The sequence below is a fragment of the Bipolaris oryzae genome, assembly GCF_000523455.1.
Source record: "Bipolaris oryzae ATCC 44560 unplaced genomic scaffold scaffold_0, whole genome shotgun sequence".
NCBI classification, from domain to species: Eukaryota; Fungi; Ascomycota; class Dothideomycetes; order Pleosporales; family Pleosporaceae; genus Bipolaris; species Bipolaris oryzae.
The window spans coordinates 41,309-59,687 of record NW_006911276.1 but is presented as its reverse complement, the minus strand read 5'-3'; the positions used below and the strand labels follow the sequence as shown (position 1 = coordinate 59,687).

At 51.9% G+C, this 18,379-nt stretch overlaps 5 protein-coding genes across 5 annotated transcripts; 3 read left to right on the top strand and 2 right to left on the bottom strand.

Annotated features, from left to right (window-relative positions):
* Nucleotides 1-277: 277 nt before the first annotated feature.
* Nucleotides 278-1,360, bottom strand: COCMIDRAFT_79326 (uncharacterized protein; the record flags this gene model as incomplete). The annotated part of the gene is made up of 2 exons (XM_007683982.1): nucleotides 278-1,248; nucleotides 1,303-1,360. The coding sequence occupies 2 exons, from the start codon at nucleotides 1,358-1,360 to the stop codon at nucleotides 278-280; spliced, it is 1,029 nt and encodes a 342-aa protein (XP_007682172.1).
* An 844-nt stretch (nucleotides 1,361-2,204) lies between these two features.
* On the bottom strand, nucleotides 2,205-4,737 carry COCMIDRAFT_79286 (uncharacterized protein; the record flags this gene model as incomplete). Its single annotated transcript, XM_007683981.1, has 3 exons — nucleotides 2,205-3,704; nucleotides 3,739-4,523; nucleotides 4,584-4,737. 3 exons carry the CDS (start codon nucleotides 4,735-4,737, stop codon nucleotides 2,205-2,207), a joined length of 2,439 nt encoding a protein of 812 aa, XP_007682171.1.
* A 992-nt stretch (nucleotides 4,738-5,729) lies between these two features.
* Nucleotides 5,730-13,276, top strand: COCMIDRAFT_79424 (uncharacterized protein; the record flags this gene model as incomplete). The annotated part of the gene is made up of 7 exons (XM_007683980.1): nucleotides 5,730-5,840; nucleotides 5,920-6,585; nucleotides 6,639-7,586; nucleotides 7,694-9,372; nucleotides 9,457-12,743; nucleotides 12,799-12,894; nucleotides 12,948-13,276. 7 exons carry the CDS (start codon nucleotides 5,730-5,732, stop codon nucleotides 13,274-13,276), a joined length of 7,116 nt encoding a protein of 2,371 aa, XP_007682170.1.
* Nucleotides 13,277-14,335: 1,059 nt separating this feature from the next.
* COCMIDRAFT_79637 (uncharacterized protein) lies at nucleotides 14,336-15,085 on the top strand (the record flags this gene model as incomplete). Its single annotated transcript, XM_007683979.1, has 1 exon — nucleotides 14,336-15,085. The coding sequence occupies one exon, from the start codon at nucleotides 14,336-14,338 to the stop codon at nucleotides 15,083-15,085; it is 750 nt and encodes a 249-aa protein (XP_007682169.1).
* Nucleotides 15,086-15,628: 543 nt separating this feature from the next.
* COCMIDRAFT_7 (uncharacterized protein) lies at nucleotides 15,629-16,521 on the top strand (the record flags this gene model as incomplete). Its single annotated transcript, XM_007683854.1, has 2 exons — nucleotides 15,629-15,933; nucleotides 16,059-16,521. The coding sequence occupies 2 exons, from the start codon at nucleotides 15,629-15,631 to the stop codon at nucleotides 16,519-16,521; spliced, it is 768 nt and encodes a 255-aa protein (XP_007682044.1).
* Between the last annotated feature and the right edge of the window lie 1,858 nt (nucleotides 16,522-18,379).

Sequence of the window (18,379 nt, the reverse complement as noted above, 5' to 3'; positions counted from 1 at the left end):
ACGGTGAGCTGAGGCAGATGTAAGAACAGCAGTGATGCCATCCTCTAAGCCGAGGTGTACATGGAGATCCCCTACCCCACGTACGTATGTACATAAGCACGCCCTTCCGAGACGCTAGAGGGAAAGTAAACTATTTTCGGGTGTTTGTTTCCGGCTATATGTCATGTTGCAGCCATGCATATATTTTCACACGTCTTCCATTTTTTCTGAATGTAAATAATATTTCTTAAGCCTTGATAACAGTGAATTTTATCTATGGTCTTAGAGCATTAAACCCCTAAACCCGCTTTCCGAAGACCCTGAATCTCTTCACTCCGCCGTCAGGAATAATTACAAGTTTTGCGTGTGTGTACCCCTTGCCTGATTCCTTCAACTCAGCCTTGTACACATGTTCTGTATCTGGGCCCGACTTCTGCGGGGCCAGAACTTCCGTCCATCCTGCATCGTCGTGACTGGGGTCTTTGTCAAAAGCACCTGCGAACACCTGCACCTTTTGTGGGAAGTTGCCCCTGAAATGCGCAGTGTCGATAACAATGTGATCAATCTCGCCCTTTGCTCCAAGCCTTACAATCGTCCAATCAACATGTTCACCACGTGTGCGCTTCGTTTCCCAGCCATCGCCCATGTCCTTTCCGCGGCCAGGAAGGAGCAGGTTGTCTTTTGTACCGAAATGCTGGTCAGAGCAAGATGTTGCAACGCCGCCCATGACTGTTGCAGAGAGCTCAAAGACAGCATCTGCTGACTGAGGGAAGACAGGAACAGCAACGCCGTACAGGCGGAAACGCGCAATGCCACCATCTGGGTACATGAGCAACCGAACATGAGTGTATGCCTTTTCCGTGATGTTGGGAAGCAGCCATCCATGCCGTTGGCTGGGTCCACATTCCTGCTTGGACAGTATGGTCTCCCAGCCTGCAAAGCTTGGCTTCTTAACTTCCTCTTCATCCTTCTCATTACTGATAAAAGCGCCTTCAACCACAATTTCTGGAGCGTGGTTGCCGTTGAAATGGGCAGTGTCAATCTCAATACCCGCCACTTTTCCGCTAGCAGTACCCAGTCTCAAGACGACCCAGTCTGCAGGCTCTGGGTTGTGGCGGCGCGTCTCCCAACCATCGTACCAGGCTCCGGTATGGACGAAGACACCCGGTTTACGGATTGGTGGAGTTGGCGTTATCAGATTTTCTGCTGCAGCAAAGTATTCATCGCTGAAGGATAGCACTTTTGAACCGAGAGGTGCAGATATAAGGTCTAAACAGTGTCAAAAAAATTACACCAAGAGTACATATTCCAAGTGTATCATACCTGTGTACTTTGACTTGAATGTGGAATCGATTTCCTCAATTGGGATTGAACGAGCCATGGTGTAGAGTTTGACAATTTATCAGAAGGTAATTGAAAAGATTCAAAGCTAGAATTTGGATGAATTGACAAAAAGAACGAGGAATCGACCGCTGTTGGAAAGATGTATGAGACCAACACGGAACTATGGCGGGGTGGTGGGGTAGCTTAGACCCTGTCGAACAACGCGTGCTACCTATCGGAGGCCGCCGACCATGGATATTCAAGGGCCGATGGCGGAGTCAAGCAGATAGCCGGCATCACTATTTTCAATCGAGTAATAATTTCATACTAGACCAATCGCCGCCATACCTTCTGTAAATTTTTAGATAATCATAAATTGGAAAACTAACACAGAAGCATCTAACCCAGAGTACGGTAGCCTGATGGGTTTCAAGCGCACAAAAGGTTATCAGTCGGTAAAGCTAGGTCATGCGAGCGAAATATCGACATCTTCGCATTTGCTGTCGACAGCACTAGCCATATTTAAGAAGAATCTATCGGTCTTTTCATGCTATAATGATATCCAATCGGCCCGGTCCATCTTACATCTCATGCCTTCAACCCAATCAGCCACCAGGTCGCCTTTACGAGCGTCTGTGGAGTATGCAACAACAGGGGAAGTGGCTTTCAACCGAGCAGATGTTCGTTGAAACACGGATGCTTCACTGATAACTGAGCTAGTTGCGGTTGATATTTCTCTACTGGGGACCGGTTCCTGCCACGGACACGACAGTCGTGGCAGCGAGTGCTAGGCACGACGTGGCTTGAAGGAATTCGGCCTCCAACCGAACCAGGCAGAATGGAAGCAACTATTCCGTACCATAATCAGCAAGGATTTGCAACTCTATCAACCTTTTCTATCTTCACCCAAAGCTTGGATCATTCCATGATGACTCTGAATAATATGAGCTGCCGTTCTTGTTCATGCCGCCACTTAGATCTAGTTTAGCCATGAACTCCGGAGGTACAGTGGGAATATACTTCCGTTCCCTCTCCTTGTTGACGCCACCGAAGCCGGCGCCGTAGCTGATGAGCATGTCTGTCGATGTTGGTAATGAAAACGGTAGCATATACGAAGGATCCAGAAGAAGCTCGTCGGGAAGTTCGTCATGCTCTTCCTCATCAGACATTCGTGAGGGCGCAGGCGAGGGCTCGATAGGTCTCTCGGCAGTTGGTCTGACGGGTGTGGTCGGCGCCGAGTCAAGATTCGGTGATTTCGTTTTTGCAGCTTTTCGATCGGCTGCGGCCTTTTGTAGGTGGTCAATGTATTTTGATGCGCTTTTTGGGAGACCTTTTTCGCCGACTTCTGGTCTATAGTATTTTGCAGTATGCAATAGCTGTTGAGGCGACAGACGCGTCAGCTGCTGCAACGTTCCTACAAGCGACTCTAAATCCTCGCCAAGTGATGAGAAACATTGTAACCATTGAAGTAGTTGGATCAAAGGCTCGAGGTGCCGCTTAGCAGCATCTGCAGTGTTCTCCCCAGTGGAGGTCATGGAGCCGTTCTCGTAGTGCTCTGGCTGCCGGTTGTTTGATCGCGCCCAGTCTTCCAGTGTCGAGACATTCATGCGTATCTGCATAGCCTTCGTTCGAGCTAGGTATTTTCGATTGGACATTATGCGGTTGAAAACTTCGGCAGAAATCCAGTATATCAGCTGCGATAGCGCCTGGGCTGTAATGACGGAATGGACGTCGTAAAGATCAAGAACAAACAAAGTAGATGCAAGAAGGGAAGTGATGTTTCGTGGTGAGGGCTGCGCTCGACGCTTCGGGGACGGCGGTCGGAAGCGTTTCTCAAGTGGCTCTACGGGCTTCGCCTTTGGCTTTGAACGAAATATTTTCCATTCGTGCTGGAAATGCACATCTTCGAATCCGGGCATCGGCTCGTGGTCCAGCATCGCCTGATCGAGATTCTTGTCCATTCTCCGCTCTGCATCACGAATGATCAAGATGAAGATTTCATTGATCAGTTCGGCCATTTGGAGTTGGAAGTTGTTGGTGGCCCCCATCAATCCGCCATCTTTTTTGAGATAATGCAAAAGTAAAGTGGCATTTGACATCCAGAATGCTAGCACAGTCATATCCCACTGGTGCTTTTCAACAACGTCATTGATCTTGTTCATGGCAGATACGAGTAATGTTTCGAGGAGTTCGGGATTGGCGTGATAGTGTGCATACCGGGCACTGAGGAAAAGTATGTTCGCAGGTACCGGCTTTTGCGACGGGGAGCGTTGTGGTGTCATGTTGGTGATGATGATGTCGAGGATGCGTTCGAGCTCGTTTTCTTGGAAGACAAACATTTGATCATTGAGGCACCTATCCCATATAAACTCTTGGGCCTCTTCCTCTGGCTCCTCAGGAGACTATAGCGGTTAGCGGTGCGTTTACGCTGGGAACCATGGCCCATACCTCTGGCTGTTCGTCCAAGCCGAGATTGCCAATATCAACTTCCAGGTTGAAGGCGCTTTCCATCATCATGCGTCGCTTCATGTCATTCTCCTGCATCTCCTGCTCAAAGCGATCTTGCGAGAAACCAGAGCTGTAAAAGTCATCTCCAACACCCACATTGCCAATGGCATATCCGCTCTCGTGAAGGTACTCGGAAAGTTCCGTGTTGGGTTCAACAAAATCGAATGCGGTCCTCCCGCCCGAAGATTTGACGTCGGTGGATGCTCCATGCTCTAGTAACAGTTTAACGATATCCTTGTGTCGGTTCGTCATGGCCCACATGAGGGGGGTCCAGCGGTTCCTGTCCTGTATATCAACAGTTGCGCCTTGATCGAGTAGGGTTGCCGCGACATCCTCGTGGCCAAAGCAACTTGCGTAGACTAGTGGCGGTGTGCCCTCGGCGTCGACCCCATTGATGTCGATGTATTCCCGAGCCTTGCCGTCGAGCAACCGCTTCACCCTCTCGAGTTCGCCGTTGGAGGCAGCCAGGGTGAAGAGGCCTTGCAGGGCTTCCCTCTTCTCTTCGTGTGACAACTTGTCGTCAGCAACCACTTTTGCTTCATCGCCTGCATTGTCGTTTTTTAGGCGTGCCTGGTGGGCGAGCATCTGTACCAGACGGCTATCACTGTCCTCGAGCTGCTGCATGTCCTCATCGCCAAATGTCGGGTCGTCGAGCGAGAGGTTGAAGCTGAGTGGGCGGGCGGGCATGGGGGTGGTGAGGAATTGCGACTGGCCTACGTGGTGTTAGCGGCCCCGTTTGCAGCATGGCTCCTGCCGGATGCAGCAGCGCCTACCTTGCCATGCATCGTATATCTCAGTCTCCTCGTTCATGATGTGGACGGGTCTCCTGTCATTGAGCGAGGTGGGGAGGTCGGGGGGCAGTTGGCGTGGCCTTTGCGGCTCTCCGAGATCGCCTGAAAAGGCATGTGCGTGGTCGGGAGAGTCCATGATGTGACATTGAATTGGGGGCGGGGCGGAATCGTCAGCAGCAGGCGCTCGTCAAGGGCAGCTATCTCTGGGGGAGATGCATGGGGAGAATGAGTAAATGTCGGGGAGAGTGCTGGCCACTCGGGGCGTAGTGGGGCAGGTGCGGTGCGGTGCGGGAGCCACGCTGGCGGGACGGGTGCGGCGAGTCGAGCAGTTCGCAGCCAGGCGGTGTCGAGGGCGTCGGGGGGCCAATGGCGGCGGTGGTGAGGATATGGCGAGGCGGCTATATGTGCGTCGTGGTGGGTGTGTATGCGGAACGGGTGCACCGCTTGTCGTCGAGGATGAGGCCGCTACCCGGCTGGTGACGCGCCAGGGCGATCTGCTGCACTAGGCCGTATCAGGCTGTCACGTCTAGAGTACCGCGGGGGTGATTACATGTGTGCACCAGCCGTGGCCGCATTCGCTCCAGATGGGCGGCTGATGCTGCTGCTAGACGGCCCATGTTTGGAGAGGCGTCTCAGCGGACATGCATGCTGGCGGCGATGCGGTTGTGGGCAGACAAGGCCTGTACCAGCGGAGGGGGGGCAGGCCTGGCAAGGCAAAGGCCCAAGGCCCAAGGCCCAAGGCGGTGGCAGACCAGGCGCATCTCCATTATGACGTCCTCCACACCCCAAGCAGCGAACCAGCGGACGAGGCCAGGCGCAAGGCTGCTGTTGCGGACCGCGCCCATGTGTTGTGGCTGATGGGCCATCAGTAAGCACGCGTTGGAGTCCTGCTCTCCACACAGGACGGCCGCTCGTTCAACGACGATAGAATCCACCGCCCCCCCTCTCTTGCCACCCCCGACCCTCGTTCCCAATTGCGCCCTCGCCATGGCAGTCGCACCCCAAGTGACTGCGTGATCCATTCGCCTGCTGCCCTGCCACCGCGCCCACTCCGCCCAAACCCGCTCCTCCATCCCACCAAGAGCATGCCTTAGGCCCGTCGCGGGCCCCAACAACCACACCCACACCATGACGCCCAGCCAAGCCTCCGGCAGGGCTGCGCGCTTTGCCCATATTCTTGCGCGCCTGCAGGAGCTCCCCAACTACGTCTGGGACTCGGAGATTGAGCCTTTCCATTCGGTCAGTGCCCGACCTCCACCACCACCACTACCACCACCACCACTTCGCCCATCGCAGCAAGTGCGCTAATCACGTGCAGTCATATGACAATTGGCATTTCTTTGGTTACGAGCGGACACCCCCGCGCCAGGAGCGCCCGCTCTCGAGGGGAAGGAGCGACATCACCTCGTCCACCACCTCGCATTCACCGGGCGCCACCCGTCCAGCTTTCCATCGCAGCCATCGCAGCTCCGGCTCAGAGGCGAGCGCCTCGACAGTCCAAACACACCATACACAAACCACCGCCAAAGCCCTTGCTCCCGATGGCCGTCCTGTCGTGTGCCGCGTGTCACAGCAGGCTCTGCGACTGGAACGCGAATTCCACCTCTCCAAGCTGGTTGTCAAAGAGTCGGACCCTGAAGGCAGGCATTTTGTCCGTCCCATCGAATTTGTGCGCCTGCCTGCAAGGCATGGAGAAGACCAGCTGGTTGCCAGCATAGTCGAAGCCCCAGGTCCAAACTTCCTCAAGGAATTGGTCGATTTTGGACCAAACTGGTACAATTTTCGCAAAAGCACAAACGGCAACACGCCACCCCAACTAGATGCCCTGATGTCCAATCATGGTGTGCCCCTCCTGACTTTTCTCGATTTCGCCGTTGGATCGGTAGAGTGTCTGGAAATACTGCATCATGGCCACGAAATCGTGCATGGCGAAATCCGTGGCGATGCTTTCCACTTCGCAGAAACGGGGGCCGTCAAAATGATTGTGAGTAGTTTCTCTTGCGTCCTCTGCAAGGAAAACCTGCTAAACTTGACCAGAATTTTGGAAGCGGGGCACGTTCGTTTGAGAATGGCCTGACAAGTGCTGGCTGGAGTGCGTTGTCCAAGGAAACTGGGGTTGAGTTAAAGCTGGCTTTCATCTCTCCCGAACAGACGGGCCGTATGCCTGCCGAGCCGGATACCCGAACAGATATATACAGTCTTGGCATCCTCTTCTACACAATGCTCTGTGGACATACTCCCTTTGACGGAAGCACCGCTCTTGATGTCATGCAAAACGTCATCAGCAAGCGCATCCCTCCTGTCTCTTCGATACGTCTGGACATTCCTGAAGCTCTCTCTGAAGTCATCCAACGAATGACGCAACGAAGCATTGAAGACCGATATCACTCTACATCGGGGCTCAAGCACGACCTCGCCCGCATACGCGAGCTGCTCTGTGAAGGCGATGTCGAGGGATTAAAGGCATTCCAGGTTGGCTCAAAGGACATCAGCTGCTTCTTTAATCTTCCACTCAAGCTGATTGGCCGCGAAAAAGAGCGAAAGACTATAGTCGATGTGATTGAGCGAGTAGCGAGGCACCGCCGTAACGGCGTCAAAAACCTGCAGAGCATGAGTTCAGGATCGTCTTATTCAGATCAGCGACTGGATCTGCAATTTGATGATCTTATCTCGGAGAGCACCAGTTCGAGGGGTTCCGAAAGCAGAATGAACAGCGTCTCGGCAGACGGTCCTGTTTTCATGGAGGCGGCTCGATCGATACAGCAAGGCTCCCAAGACAGCATCACACAATCAGAAACGTCTACAGCTGATGGTAGTTTGGACAACCGACCCCAGCTACAACTCGCTCATAGAGGACGGTCTAACAATAGCATTGAGAGCTCAGCACTGCATTCTCGCTCACACCAGTCTAACGATGGTTTGCGCACTTTGGCAAGCACACGGAGACTAAGGCGCAAAGCTCGCTGCGAGGCAAGTACAAGTTCTGTCATCATCTTCTTGACCAGCACTAACCTGTAGCAGGTATGTCGAGGACCAAAATACTACCCGTCTTTCGAAATCACCAATCAATATGTACTAATCTATCATTGTAGGTAATAGCAATTGGCGGAGCTACTGGACTGGGAAAGTCCCGCTTAGTGCAGAGCATACAGAGCACTGCGCGGAGTACGGGTTACTTTGCAATGGCCAAATTCGACCCCGACAAGAGGGCGCCTTTCGACCCTATTCTCAGACTCATGTCTTCCTTTTTCAGGCAAATATTCTCCGAAGCAGATGTCACGACTGAATTTCACCAACGATTACGTCATTACCTCAAGAGCAGTGGTGTTTGGATGGTCCTGCGGAGTTATCTTGATCTACCTGAGTGGCTCTTAAATACAAACAACGGACTCAAAACACCCCAGCAAAAGGACATAGATTTTGTCAAGGATCGTCGCGCATCCTCTCCTGCTGTCCATTGTGGAGGTGCTGGGCACACCGCTGAGGCCTGGCTACGAAGTGGGGGCGCCTCCAAATCGTCCCGGTTTATGAATGTCTTCATTGATGTTCTGCGGCTCCTTGCAATGCACAAGCTCTGTACTTGGAGCCTAGAAGATGTCCAAAACGCCGATCCGGAAAGTGCAGAGCTCATACACCACATTGTCCAGGCCAAAATACCTCTTGTCTTGATGTTCACTTACACCGACGAAGAGTCTTTACCCCGGGAGCTCGTTCCCCTTCTTCGGAACGCCACCAAGGTCCAGCTACTACCGTTCACCGAAGTTCAAACTGCCGAGTACGTGGCGGAAACTCTTCATCGAGATCATCAGTACATACTCCCCCTGGTGGCTGTCATTCAGGAAAAGTCTAGAGGCAACCTGTTCTACATACGGGAAATATTGGACACGTGCTATAGGAAACGATGTGTCTTCTATGAATGGCGAGAGAATAATTGGGTTTTCGACTTAGATAAGGTCTTTGAAGTCTTCGAATCTCCGGACTATGGATCTGCTGTTACGACGGATTTCATTGCCCGACGCCTAACGGATCTGCCCCGTGAGAGCAGAAAACTCCTTGCGTGGGCTTCGCTGTTGGGCGGTACATTCTCTTTCGGGCTTCTAAAGAAACTCTTGAAACCGACAGGCCAAGAACCCCCTGGCGCTAGACTGCCGCTCTTCGACAAGAACGAATGTGCTGTCACAGCACTCAATGAAGTACTCAAAGCCTACGTGTTGATGCCTGCGGAGCAAGATGCTCGGTTCAGATTCGGTCACGACAGATACCTGGCAGCAGCTTCCAACTCGTTAGTCAATGAGTGGGACACCCAACTGATGCACTATACTATTGCCAGAATGATCCTTTCTGGAAAGGAGTATCTGGATGATCCAGAGTTGAGTTCAAAAGCTTTGTATATGCAGAGTCGCCACATCTGTCTTGCTGCAGAGTTGATCAAGTCCAAGGAACCAATACGGGCTCCATTTCGTGACATGCTCTACCAGGCAGGAGAAACGGCATGTGAGTCTGGCGCGAGATCAACGGGTATCTACTACTTTGCACACAGCCTCAAGCTGTTGCAAGATGATCCATGGGATGAAAGCAAACCAGATGTTTCATATCAGGAGACTTTGCAACTCTTTGTTCGTTCAGCCGAATGCTATTGGCATCAGGGCATGTTTGACGAAGCTCTGAGTCTGATCGAGACTACGTTTCAGCATGCGAGAAACCCATGTGACAAGGCCAGCTCGTTCATCCTTCAATCCCGTGTCTTTGCCGTTCGTGGCGATAGTTTGGGGTATGTAATTCCCATATTCTCCCCTTACAGAAATGACTACCATGACTTTCTTGGATTGTAAGCTAATAATGTCACTATGTACAGAGCACTTCAGGCTTTGAAGAATTGTCTATCTATGCTTGGATATCCTATTCCTCCCACGACATGGGAAGCATGTGATGCACAGTTCCAAAAGCTTTACAGTAGGCTTCAAGCGACTGACAAGAACGAACTGCTTACGCCCCAATCGCCAACCAACGACCGTATTTTGATGACCATTGGGCCTGTATTTGTTGAGCTCCTTAGTGCGGCGTTCTGGTCACACAGCTTGCTGTTCTATCAAGCAACACTAATGTTAATCCAAGTACACCTTGACCGAGGCATCACGTCACAAGTAGCGCTTGCGTACGTACATCTTGGCAGCATTGCTGGTGGCCGATTCAACATGATACAGTTTGCTGTGGACATGGGCGATATAGCAAAGCGGATTTTCCAGATGTTCCCTGAAGATTACTACACTTTAGGCAGAGCCCAGACTCTACAGCCCTTGTTCCTTGGCCACTTGGAAGGGCCACTTGGCGATTTGATTCCTTTTCTCGAGGACGCTTTGCAGGCGTCCCTGACTGCGGGCGATCGTATTCTCACGCTCTTGAATCTTGGCATTCGGGCTTATTTCAAAATAATGGCTTCTCATGATGTTGCTGAGTTAGAGGCTTGGATAGAGGAAACACCTCTAGACATGAAAAATTGGGAAAAGGATTTAAGAGGAGGTGTGTTCTTGGTGGCCAGCCGCCAATACGCGCGAGCTCTTCAAGGGAAGACGGGTACAAACGAAGCATCATCGATTTTCTCCGATCACGAACACAACGAAGCAGAGTACATCGAATTCCTTGAAAAGACGGCGAGCAATCCGAAGCGGCCAAAATCGATATACCTTGCTATAAAACTGCCTGTATTGGTGCTCTTCGGTTTCAATTCAGAGGCCATTGCACTTGGAGAGCTATTACTGCCCATGATAAGCAGCATGTGGTGCGAACGGTCAAACTACTCGGTCCGGTATTATTTATCAGTGGCATATATGGCCGTTCTCAGAGCAGACCCCCAGAACGCTCGCAAAGACGAAATGCTTCGCCATGTCCAAGATACACTGAAGCTACTCGAGGTATGCTGTACAATTACTGATGCCAACTACCGGGGCTGGAAGCATATTCTCAATGCCCTTCTAGCGGAAAGCAGTCTCGACTATACATCCGCGCTGCAAAATTACGAAGGTGCCATGGACCATAGCGAGACCTACAACTTCACACTGGACGAAGCATTTGCTCTCGAGTTGTATTCCGAGTTTCTCATCCGGAAAAAAGCTCATAGGGCAGCCCGTCACACAATCAAGGACTGTCTCTCGACATATAGACGAATGTCGGCATTTGGAAAGGCGAATCACTTCACGAGCAAGCACGAGTCTCTTCTCGGTCGTAGTGCCCCATTTACTGCGCAAGACGCTGGTGTCCAGACTTCGGTCACTGAAACAAACAACACAGCCTTCCGGCTAGAACAGAATGACCTGGGGACTGAAACAGCTGTTGACCGAACGCAGAACTGGATTGTCCCGGAGGGGACTCGTCGCCAAGAGTCCGCTCAGGGCCTTCAAAATGGCCTATCGGCTGTTGGTCTCGACATGTTAGATCTTTCCTCTATCCTTGAGTCAAGTCAGGTTCTTTCGAGTGAACTAGTGGTAGATAAACTCATGGCCAAGATGAGTTCGATTCTCTTGGAATCCACCGGAGGAACACTTTGTGGCATTGTCGTCGAGGACCCGCAGATTGAGTGGTCTATCGCATGTGTAGCTACCAACGAGCCCGACAATGACAGTGGGTTCAGTTCGGGTGTTACATCATTCCCTGCCAGCCAGCCTTTGGACACTGTGGACGATGTGGTCGCTAGACAGGTGACACTCTACACGTTGCGCTTTAGGGAGACTGTCTTTGTTCAGAACCTGCTAGAAGATGATCGTTTCTCCAACGTCTCAGACTCCTACCTGCGACGCAATCCCGAAGGTAAAGCAGTTATCTGTATCCCTATCGTACATAGTGACCATCTCTTGGGTTCCATCTATGTTGAAGGTCCGCCAAACTCGTTCACTGAACGAAACACCCAAGTCCTTCGATTGCTGGTCAACCAAATATCCATTTCTCTGGCAAATGCACTACTCTTCAAGGAGGTTGAGAGGGTTTCTGCAAGTAACGAGGCAATGCTCGAGATGCAGAAACGGGCTTTGGCGCAGGCACGAGCTGCAGAGATCAAAGCGAAAGAGGCAGAAGCAAATGCCATTCGCAACATGAAATTGAAGGAGGAAGCAGCAAAGGCCAAGAGTCTCTTTTTAGCCAATGTTTCGCATGAACTGCGCACGCCCCTAAATGGAGTGATCGGAATGTCGGAACTGTTGAAGGCGTCGCCTCTCAATGGAGAGCAATCAGGATATGCAGACTCGATTCGTGTCTGTGCTGATACGCTACTTTCGATCATCAACGATTTGCTTGACTATTCCAAACTTGAGGCTGGCAAGATGAACGTCATGGAGATGCCGATTTCGCTCAATGAGACCATCGCCGAAGTTGTTCGTGCGCTTGCGTACACGAACGCCGAGCGGGGCCTCAAGACAATCGAACAGCTGGAACTAGATCCGGAAATGCTAGTCATGGGTGACCCCGTCCGGCTTCATCAAATTCTTATGAACCTACTATCCAATAGCTACAAGTTTACGCCAAGAGGGTCGGTCACGGTTCGCGCAGTTGTTGATCAAGAGACCAGCGAGTGGGCAGATGTGACTTGCAGCGTCATTGATACTGGAATCGGCATTCCAGACGAGCAGAAGCAAAAACTGTTCCTTCCCTTCTCGCAGATTGAGTCTAGCTCCGCCAGAAGCTATGGTGGCACAGGTCTCGGCCTTAGTATCTGCAAAGCTCTCATAGAGAATGTCATGCATGGAACAGTACGCCTCGATAGCCAGCCAGGTAAGGGAACAACTGTCACTTTCTCGCTACGCTTCAAGAAGGTGCCGAAAGCACGTGCAGGGGATCAGCAACAGAGGAGTAGAGAGCCAGATCCTATGGCCAGGTTCTCTAGTCAGGAGAACAATGGCCATGGGATTACTTCAGGTGCTTGCATTGACCTGTCTACTGTCCCAAGACGAGACCTGCGGGTCTGTATTGCGGAGGACAATCTGATCAACCAGCGTATCGCCATCAGCTTTGTGCAAAAACTTGGGTTCAAATGCGATGCGTATCTGGACGGCTTCAAGACAATAGATGCTCTGGAGCGTGCGTCCGAGAACGGTCGGCCATTCCATCTAGTCCTCATGGATGTGCAAATGCCGCATTGTGATGGTTACGAAGGTAAGATGGCTCTTCTCTACTAAGCATTCAACTTGCATGTACTAATAACACACAGCTACCAAACTCATCCGGAAGCATCCCAATCCGGAGATAAGAAACGTTCTCATCATTGCCATGACAGCTTCGGCCATACAAGGTGACCGTGAAAAGTGTAAGTGCTACGCTCAGTTAAGTTTGATCCGGTAGACTAAGAATGTGGTACAGGCATCGAAAGCGGCATGAACAACTATCTGGCAAAGCCTGTGCGCGCGCAGACTCTCAAGGCGCTGCTCGAGTCGTATTTGAACAAGAACAACGAGTCTGAGGAAATCCCGAATTTGGCAATCGAGGCGAAGAAGATGGTCAAAGACGCGTTGAAAGAGGCCCAGGCACTACCCAACGTGACGGGTGGAAACGAGGATGTCAAGAAGGAAACGGATGTCCAAAGCAAGGCGGTAGAAGAAAAGAAGGCGGACCGGCCATCGGGTGTGCGCATGTCGACTACTCAGCACATACTTCCAAACGGGAAGACTGAGCCTGTTCCACCATCATGATAAAGTTTGTTGTGTTGTGGAGGGGTGCCGCAAGGGGACGTATCGGCCGCTCTAGGGTGGCCGTGTTCTTTACGAGGTCTGGACGGGATGCTGGTTATAAGCTGCATTGCAAGGCGTTTTGTGCACCGAGAAGCTGGATTCGCAACAAAAAAAAGGCGTTCCAAGTGCATCATGGACAGCGCGGGTTGAATGACTTATGTATTTTCGATATCAGTATGTACATATATGATATATATAACTTGATACATGTGTGTGTTACATGTCTAGTTAGCTATAGGTAGATCATGTGCATGATTGATGAACGGGGCAAGGCTAGGTGCATATGCTCACGGCATGTAAGTGAATAGTTCAGGACGCTCAGACTTCTGGGTTTGGGTTTAGGCAGTGTAGGTATTGTTAGCGAGAAGAGGTAAGGTGCATACTAACGCGTCAGCGGATGGACAGCATACGCTCCGGCCTCAGCGACTCGCTGCGGTGGCCGAATAGCCGACCAAGCCGGGTTAGCGGCAGGACCAAAGCGCTGCCCGAGCGTGTCGCCGACTCCACCACGGTCGTTTGCAGACCCGCATCATCCGGAAGAGTGCGGCGCAGTGACTCAACCACACAGCGTGTCAGAAGTGGCTCATGAAAAGGTGGCTCAAACGACGCGGTGGCTCAGTCGCCAATCAAGCGCATAAACGGCTGGGGTTCCGCGACACATCACGGCCGTGCTAAAAAGGCCGTCTGTGAGGGAATAATCTTCGAACAGCTCACTGCATATCCGAATAGGAGATTGCGTCACGCTCGGCTGCCGGCTTGTGCGCTGCTCAATTACTGGATAGTCGGCATGCCTGCCAGCCGCCTGCTGACTGGCTTTTTGCTGCTGGTGTTTCTTCCCTTCTTTCCTTCTTCCTCATTCTTGTTGATCGGTCCAACTGTTGACTCCCTTTACTTACTTACTTCTGCCTGACTTGCCTTGACCATTGTTTATATAGTGAAAAGGTGCTGCGCTTTCCCTTAATGGTATACGTCTAGATCCACCACTTTACCAGAGCAACCACACACATCACATTGCCAACCATGGCCACCATTTCACAATCCAAGCGACCACACTTCCTCAGCAACAACCGAAGTGGGAGCAGCGTCTCCTCACGCTCCTTCTCGGCACCCGTTGAACACTCTGTAAGGGAATACCCACGTGTCTTCCAGGGCACCGATGCCGTGCCTCAGAACCAGAGGGTAGCCCTCCACCGAATCATCGACACACACCAAGCTCTCGATCTCAAGTACGAGCAAGAGCAAGTCTCCACACCCACCAGCACCACAAGCGGACGGCCAACGTCCTCCTCCTCCTCCATCCTATCCAACGACCCCTTCACCCTCGACCTCAGCAGCCTACCCGTCCAAGACGCAGAAATACGAGCCTTCCGCTACCTCCTCCGCCTCTGGGATCCCAAATCCTATCCCACAGACCCAGAATTCGATGCCGCCATCGCTCCTCGCAAAGCACAGTTTGAGGAAAAAGCAATGAAGCACTTCATCAACCGGGTGGCGCTCTGGGACGTAAGCGGCGACGCAGGCCAGGGCATGACTCGGAGCATCTTTGCTTTCCGGCGGAGGCGCTCACGGGCGAAGAGCGTGTCACAGACGCTGAACGAGGGGGCGGACGAAGGACGGGATGCGCTTAAGGAGGCTACGACGAGAGAGGGCCTAGCGCAGCTCATATGGACACTGCTGCACGATCCCAAGGTGCTGAATGAATCGGCGCTTGGGGAGAGGTGTATGGAAGCGCTGAAGGAGATGTATCGATTGACATCGCCGACGGGTTGACTGCGTAGTATGCGCGTTAAAATATGTAAAAGATTTATTTTTCTTGAGCGTTGTTTCTTTTTTTTCCTTCTTCTTCTTCTCTTTGAGTACATATGTGTATTATTGGATTTTCTGGGCTAATAGTGCAATGTGGAAAATCATAAGGTTAATGGAGATAGGGGGGGTTACATGCAGATCAAAAAAAAGGGATGCAGTTGTGAAAGTAAAGCTTTGTGCTCAATCATGTGACATGCATGTCCTGATTAAGTTCCCATCTTACTATTTCGAGACTCGGGAGCTCGTTAGGTGACTTTTGTTTCGATATATCACGAAATCCAATATACGAAATGTGACTTTCATAGAAGAAGAGACGTTGTGTAAACCCTCTCCCCTCCCCCCCCGCCTCTTGCCCCTTATCGATGCCATTATCAGTCCCAGAAATATGACGTCAAGTGATCATCCCGCTTTTTTCTTTGCGGTTTCGGCCGAGTTGCTGTAAACCAAACACGTTTCTAAACCTGCGCCTGTCACATACAGTACAAATAAATATACACCAAATCAACGATGCCATTTCTCCAACTTGGATACAAGCGGATTCACTATGCGGACCTGTCGCCGACGAACAGAAAGACGCGGGAGACACTAATCTTCATGCATGGTCTGGGCTCGTCGCAGAACTACTACTATGCAGTATGCCAGCAGCTGGTTAGAAGCGGGTTCCGCTGCATAACCTTTGATAACACGGGCGCTGGGCGCTCGCCGTACACCTTTGTCGAGCAAAGTATTGAAACGCTGGGCGAGGATGTTATGGGCGTTTTGGATGTCCTGAAGGTGGACAAGGCTGTCTTTGTGGGGCATAGCATGGGAGGGTATGTTTCCCATTTGCGCCCAGCACAACTAAACATTCATGGGGAGTTTTTATTAAAAAAAACGAGACATGATGAGCTAACTTCTGCTACGGGATCGTGGGCGCGCATCTTGCTGCTGAGCGTAGTGATCGCATTGTTGCAGCCATCCTTATCGGCCCCGTCTATCCCAACCCGGGGGCAGTAGGACCTATTTTCGAGAAGCGGATTGCGAGTGTGGAAAAAGAGGGCATGCAGCCCATGGCAGATAGCATCCCGCAAGCGGCAGTAGGGAGCAAATCTTCCCCGCTTGCTAAAGCGATGATCCGCGAGTTGCTGCTGTCACAGGACCCAGCTGGTTACGTATCCAACTGTCGAGTCATCATTAATGCCAAAGTGCCTCAGTACGGCGACATCGGCGTGCCTGTTCTGATCCTCGCGGGCGAAGAAGATAAAAGCGCGCCGCTGGAGGGTTGCAAGAAGATGTTTGACGAGATTGGCAGTAGCGAGAAGAAGCTGGAGATTCTACAGGGGATCGGGCATTGGCATTGTCTCGAAGCGTTTGAACAGGTCGCCAGCATGATTGAGGCGTTTTACCACGAGATCCAGTGAACAAGGGAGGGGTGTGAAAGGCATTAACACGGTCATTATTAACGTAGAAACGATGCACGAGCCAGTCGTTACGGTGAGAAACGGCGGGGAGAAAGGAAAAAGTTCAAACAATGTGTCTGTGTTGAAGTTGTGGTTTATTGAGCAACGGCCATCATGAGGGCGGGTCAGCATCGAAACAAGTGCCAAATCATACCGCTCTTTGGTCAATCAGCCTTTACGCGGTGCGTGCCTGTGGAATCGACGACGGGTTCGTGAGAAGCGCACGTGCGAAGCCGATCTCCCAGAAGACTGCATGCAGCTGCTAGCCAAGTCAAGTAAGCCGTGCGGGCAATCTTTTGGGAGGGCGTGGGTGCTGGTAATGCCCATGCCGCATGACATGATCATTGGCGCCAGTCCCTGCGCCAGGTCTGCTGTATTGGCGCGGCCCTTGTTGGCGCCCTCTCCTTCCTGGTTCCCCCTTGGCTCTTTTTTTTTCTGCTCGTCTGGTTGCAGCGGAGATGGAGAGGGAAGGGGGAGGGGCCTGTAAGCAGTAAGACGGCGGGCCGCGTTTCCACTGCACTTGACAACCACCTGGCGGCAAATCTCCAGCAGGGAGAAAACAGGTACATATGTAAGTATATCTTTAGACCCATGCACAGCACACATGTAAACGCCGTCCCGCCAGCGTGGGATTTGGTCCTCATGTCACGACCCTTACGGCCCCTCCCTCCCTTCCACCATCGACTACGCGTATGCCATGCGTAACGCTACTACTGGTAGCCTTGCCCTTCGATCATCAACGTTGTCCGCGCCAGGTAAGTTGCTTGAGTCGGGCGCGTGCATCTTGGCTTCGCGGTGACTGGTGTATCGCTCTCTTGTTTGATTCGGTCCTTCCCGCCGTCCATGCAGGCTTCCACACGGCCTGTCTAGTGTGTGGCTCTAGTCAGTAGTGTACACGAGGCTGCTGCTCCTTGCCACTTGATATCCTCTGGGACCGCACATCCCTTACCCCAACCTGTCACAAGGCCAGTCACAGCCAGCCTATGAATCTGCCTCGTTGCCGTTATCTGCCCTCACACCCACTCACAACACAGTTTTTTCTTCACATGTCAAGCATGATGACATCGTCACCATACTTGCCGAAAGAGAGACACCCCCCAGATCCTTTGTTTAAACTCTCTTTCTATGATTGCGTGCGACCTCATCTGTGACATATTTAGTGCACCTGGCATGCTTTGTCTCAAGACGCACGGAAGCTAACCTCAAATCCCCTTCCCCAGTTTTATTTCTCATATCGCTCCACTAAGTCTGCTTTCAAATACCTTGTCCCCGCGCACGATCAAACCAATCTTGTGAGGCGGTGAACTGGAACCTCTTTTTTTTTTTCCCTCGCTACAGCCCGCCCACGCGCTCGGCTCAGCAGCCGCGGAAAACGCTTTGTTGCAGAGGCCGTTCGGTCGCGCTGCATCTTACTAGGTACGGGTCTGGACCAGCCAACCAACGGCTCACGTTTACGTTTTGGTCGTTCGGAGCCGCTTCTCTCTATATACTTAGTCGTAGCCGCCTTCGCCTGTCTGTCTGATCGTGTCTGTTGATTCCAATAGTTCCAGGCGAGTCGCGCATACCACTGCGTCACTTGACTGGGCTCCCAACAAACTACTTGGTGTTCGCATATCCTCGTTTGCGACTTCGGCCTTCTTCTCTTCTGCTCTCCGTCTCTACTGCACTTTTTTCTTTCTCTCTCACCCGCGCCTGTCTATGAGTGAGGTTTTTCGTCCGTTTGCGCCCGCTATCAATAGTCTCTCTGTTTCACATCGCGTGTTGGCACTGGCTGCTGGTATGGGCGTCTTACCCCTTGAGCACAGGACTTGCCTGATTT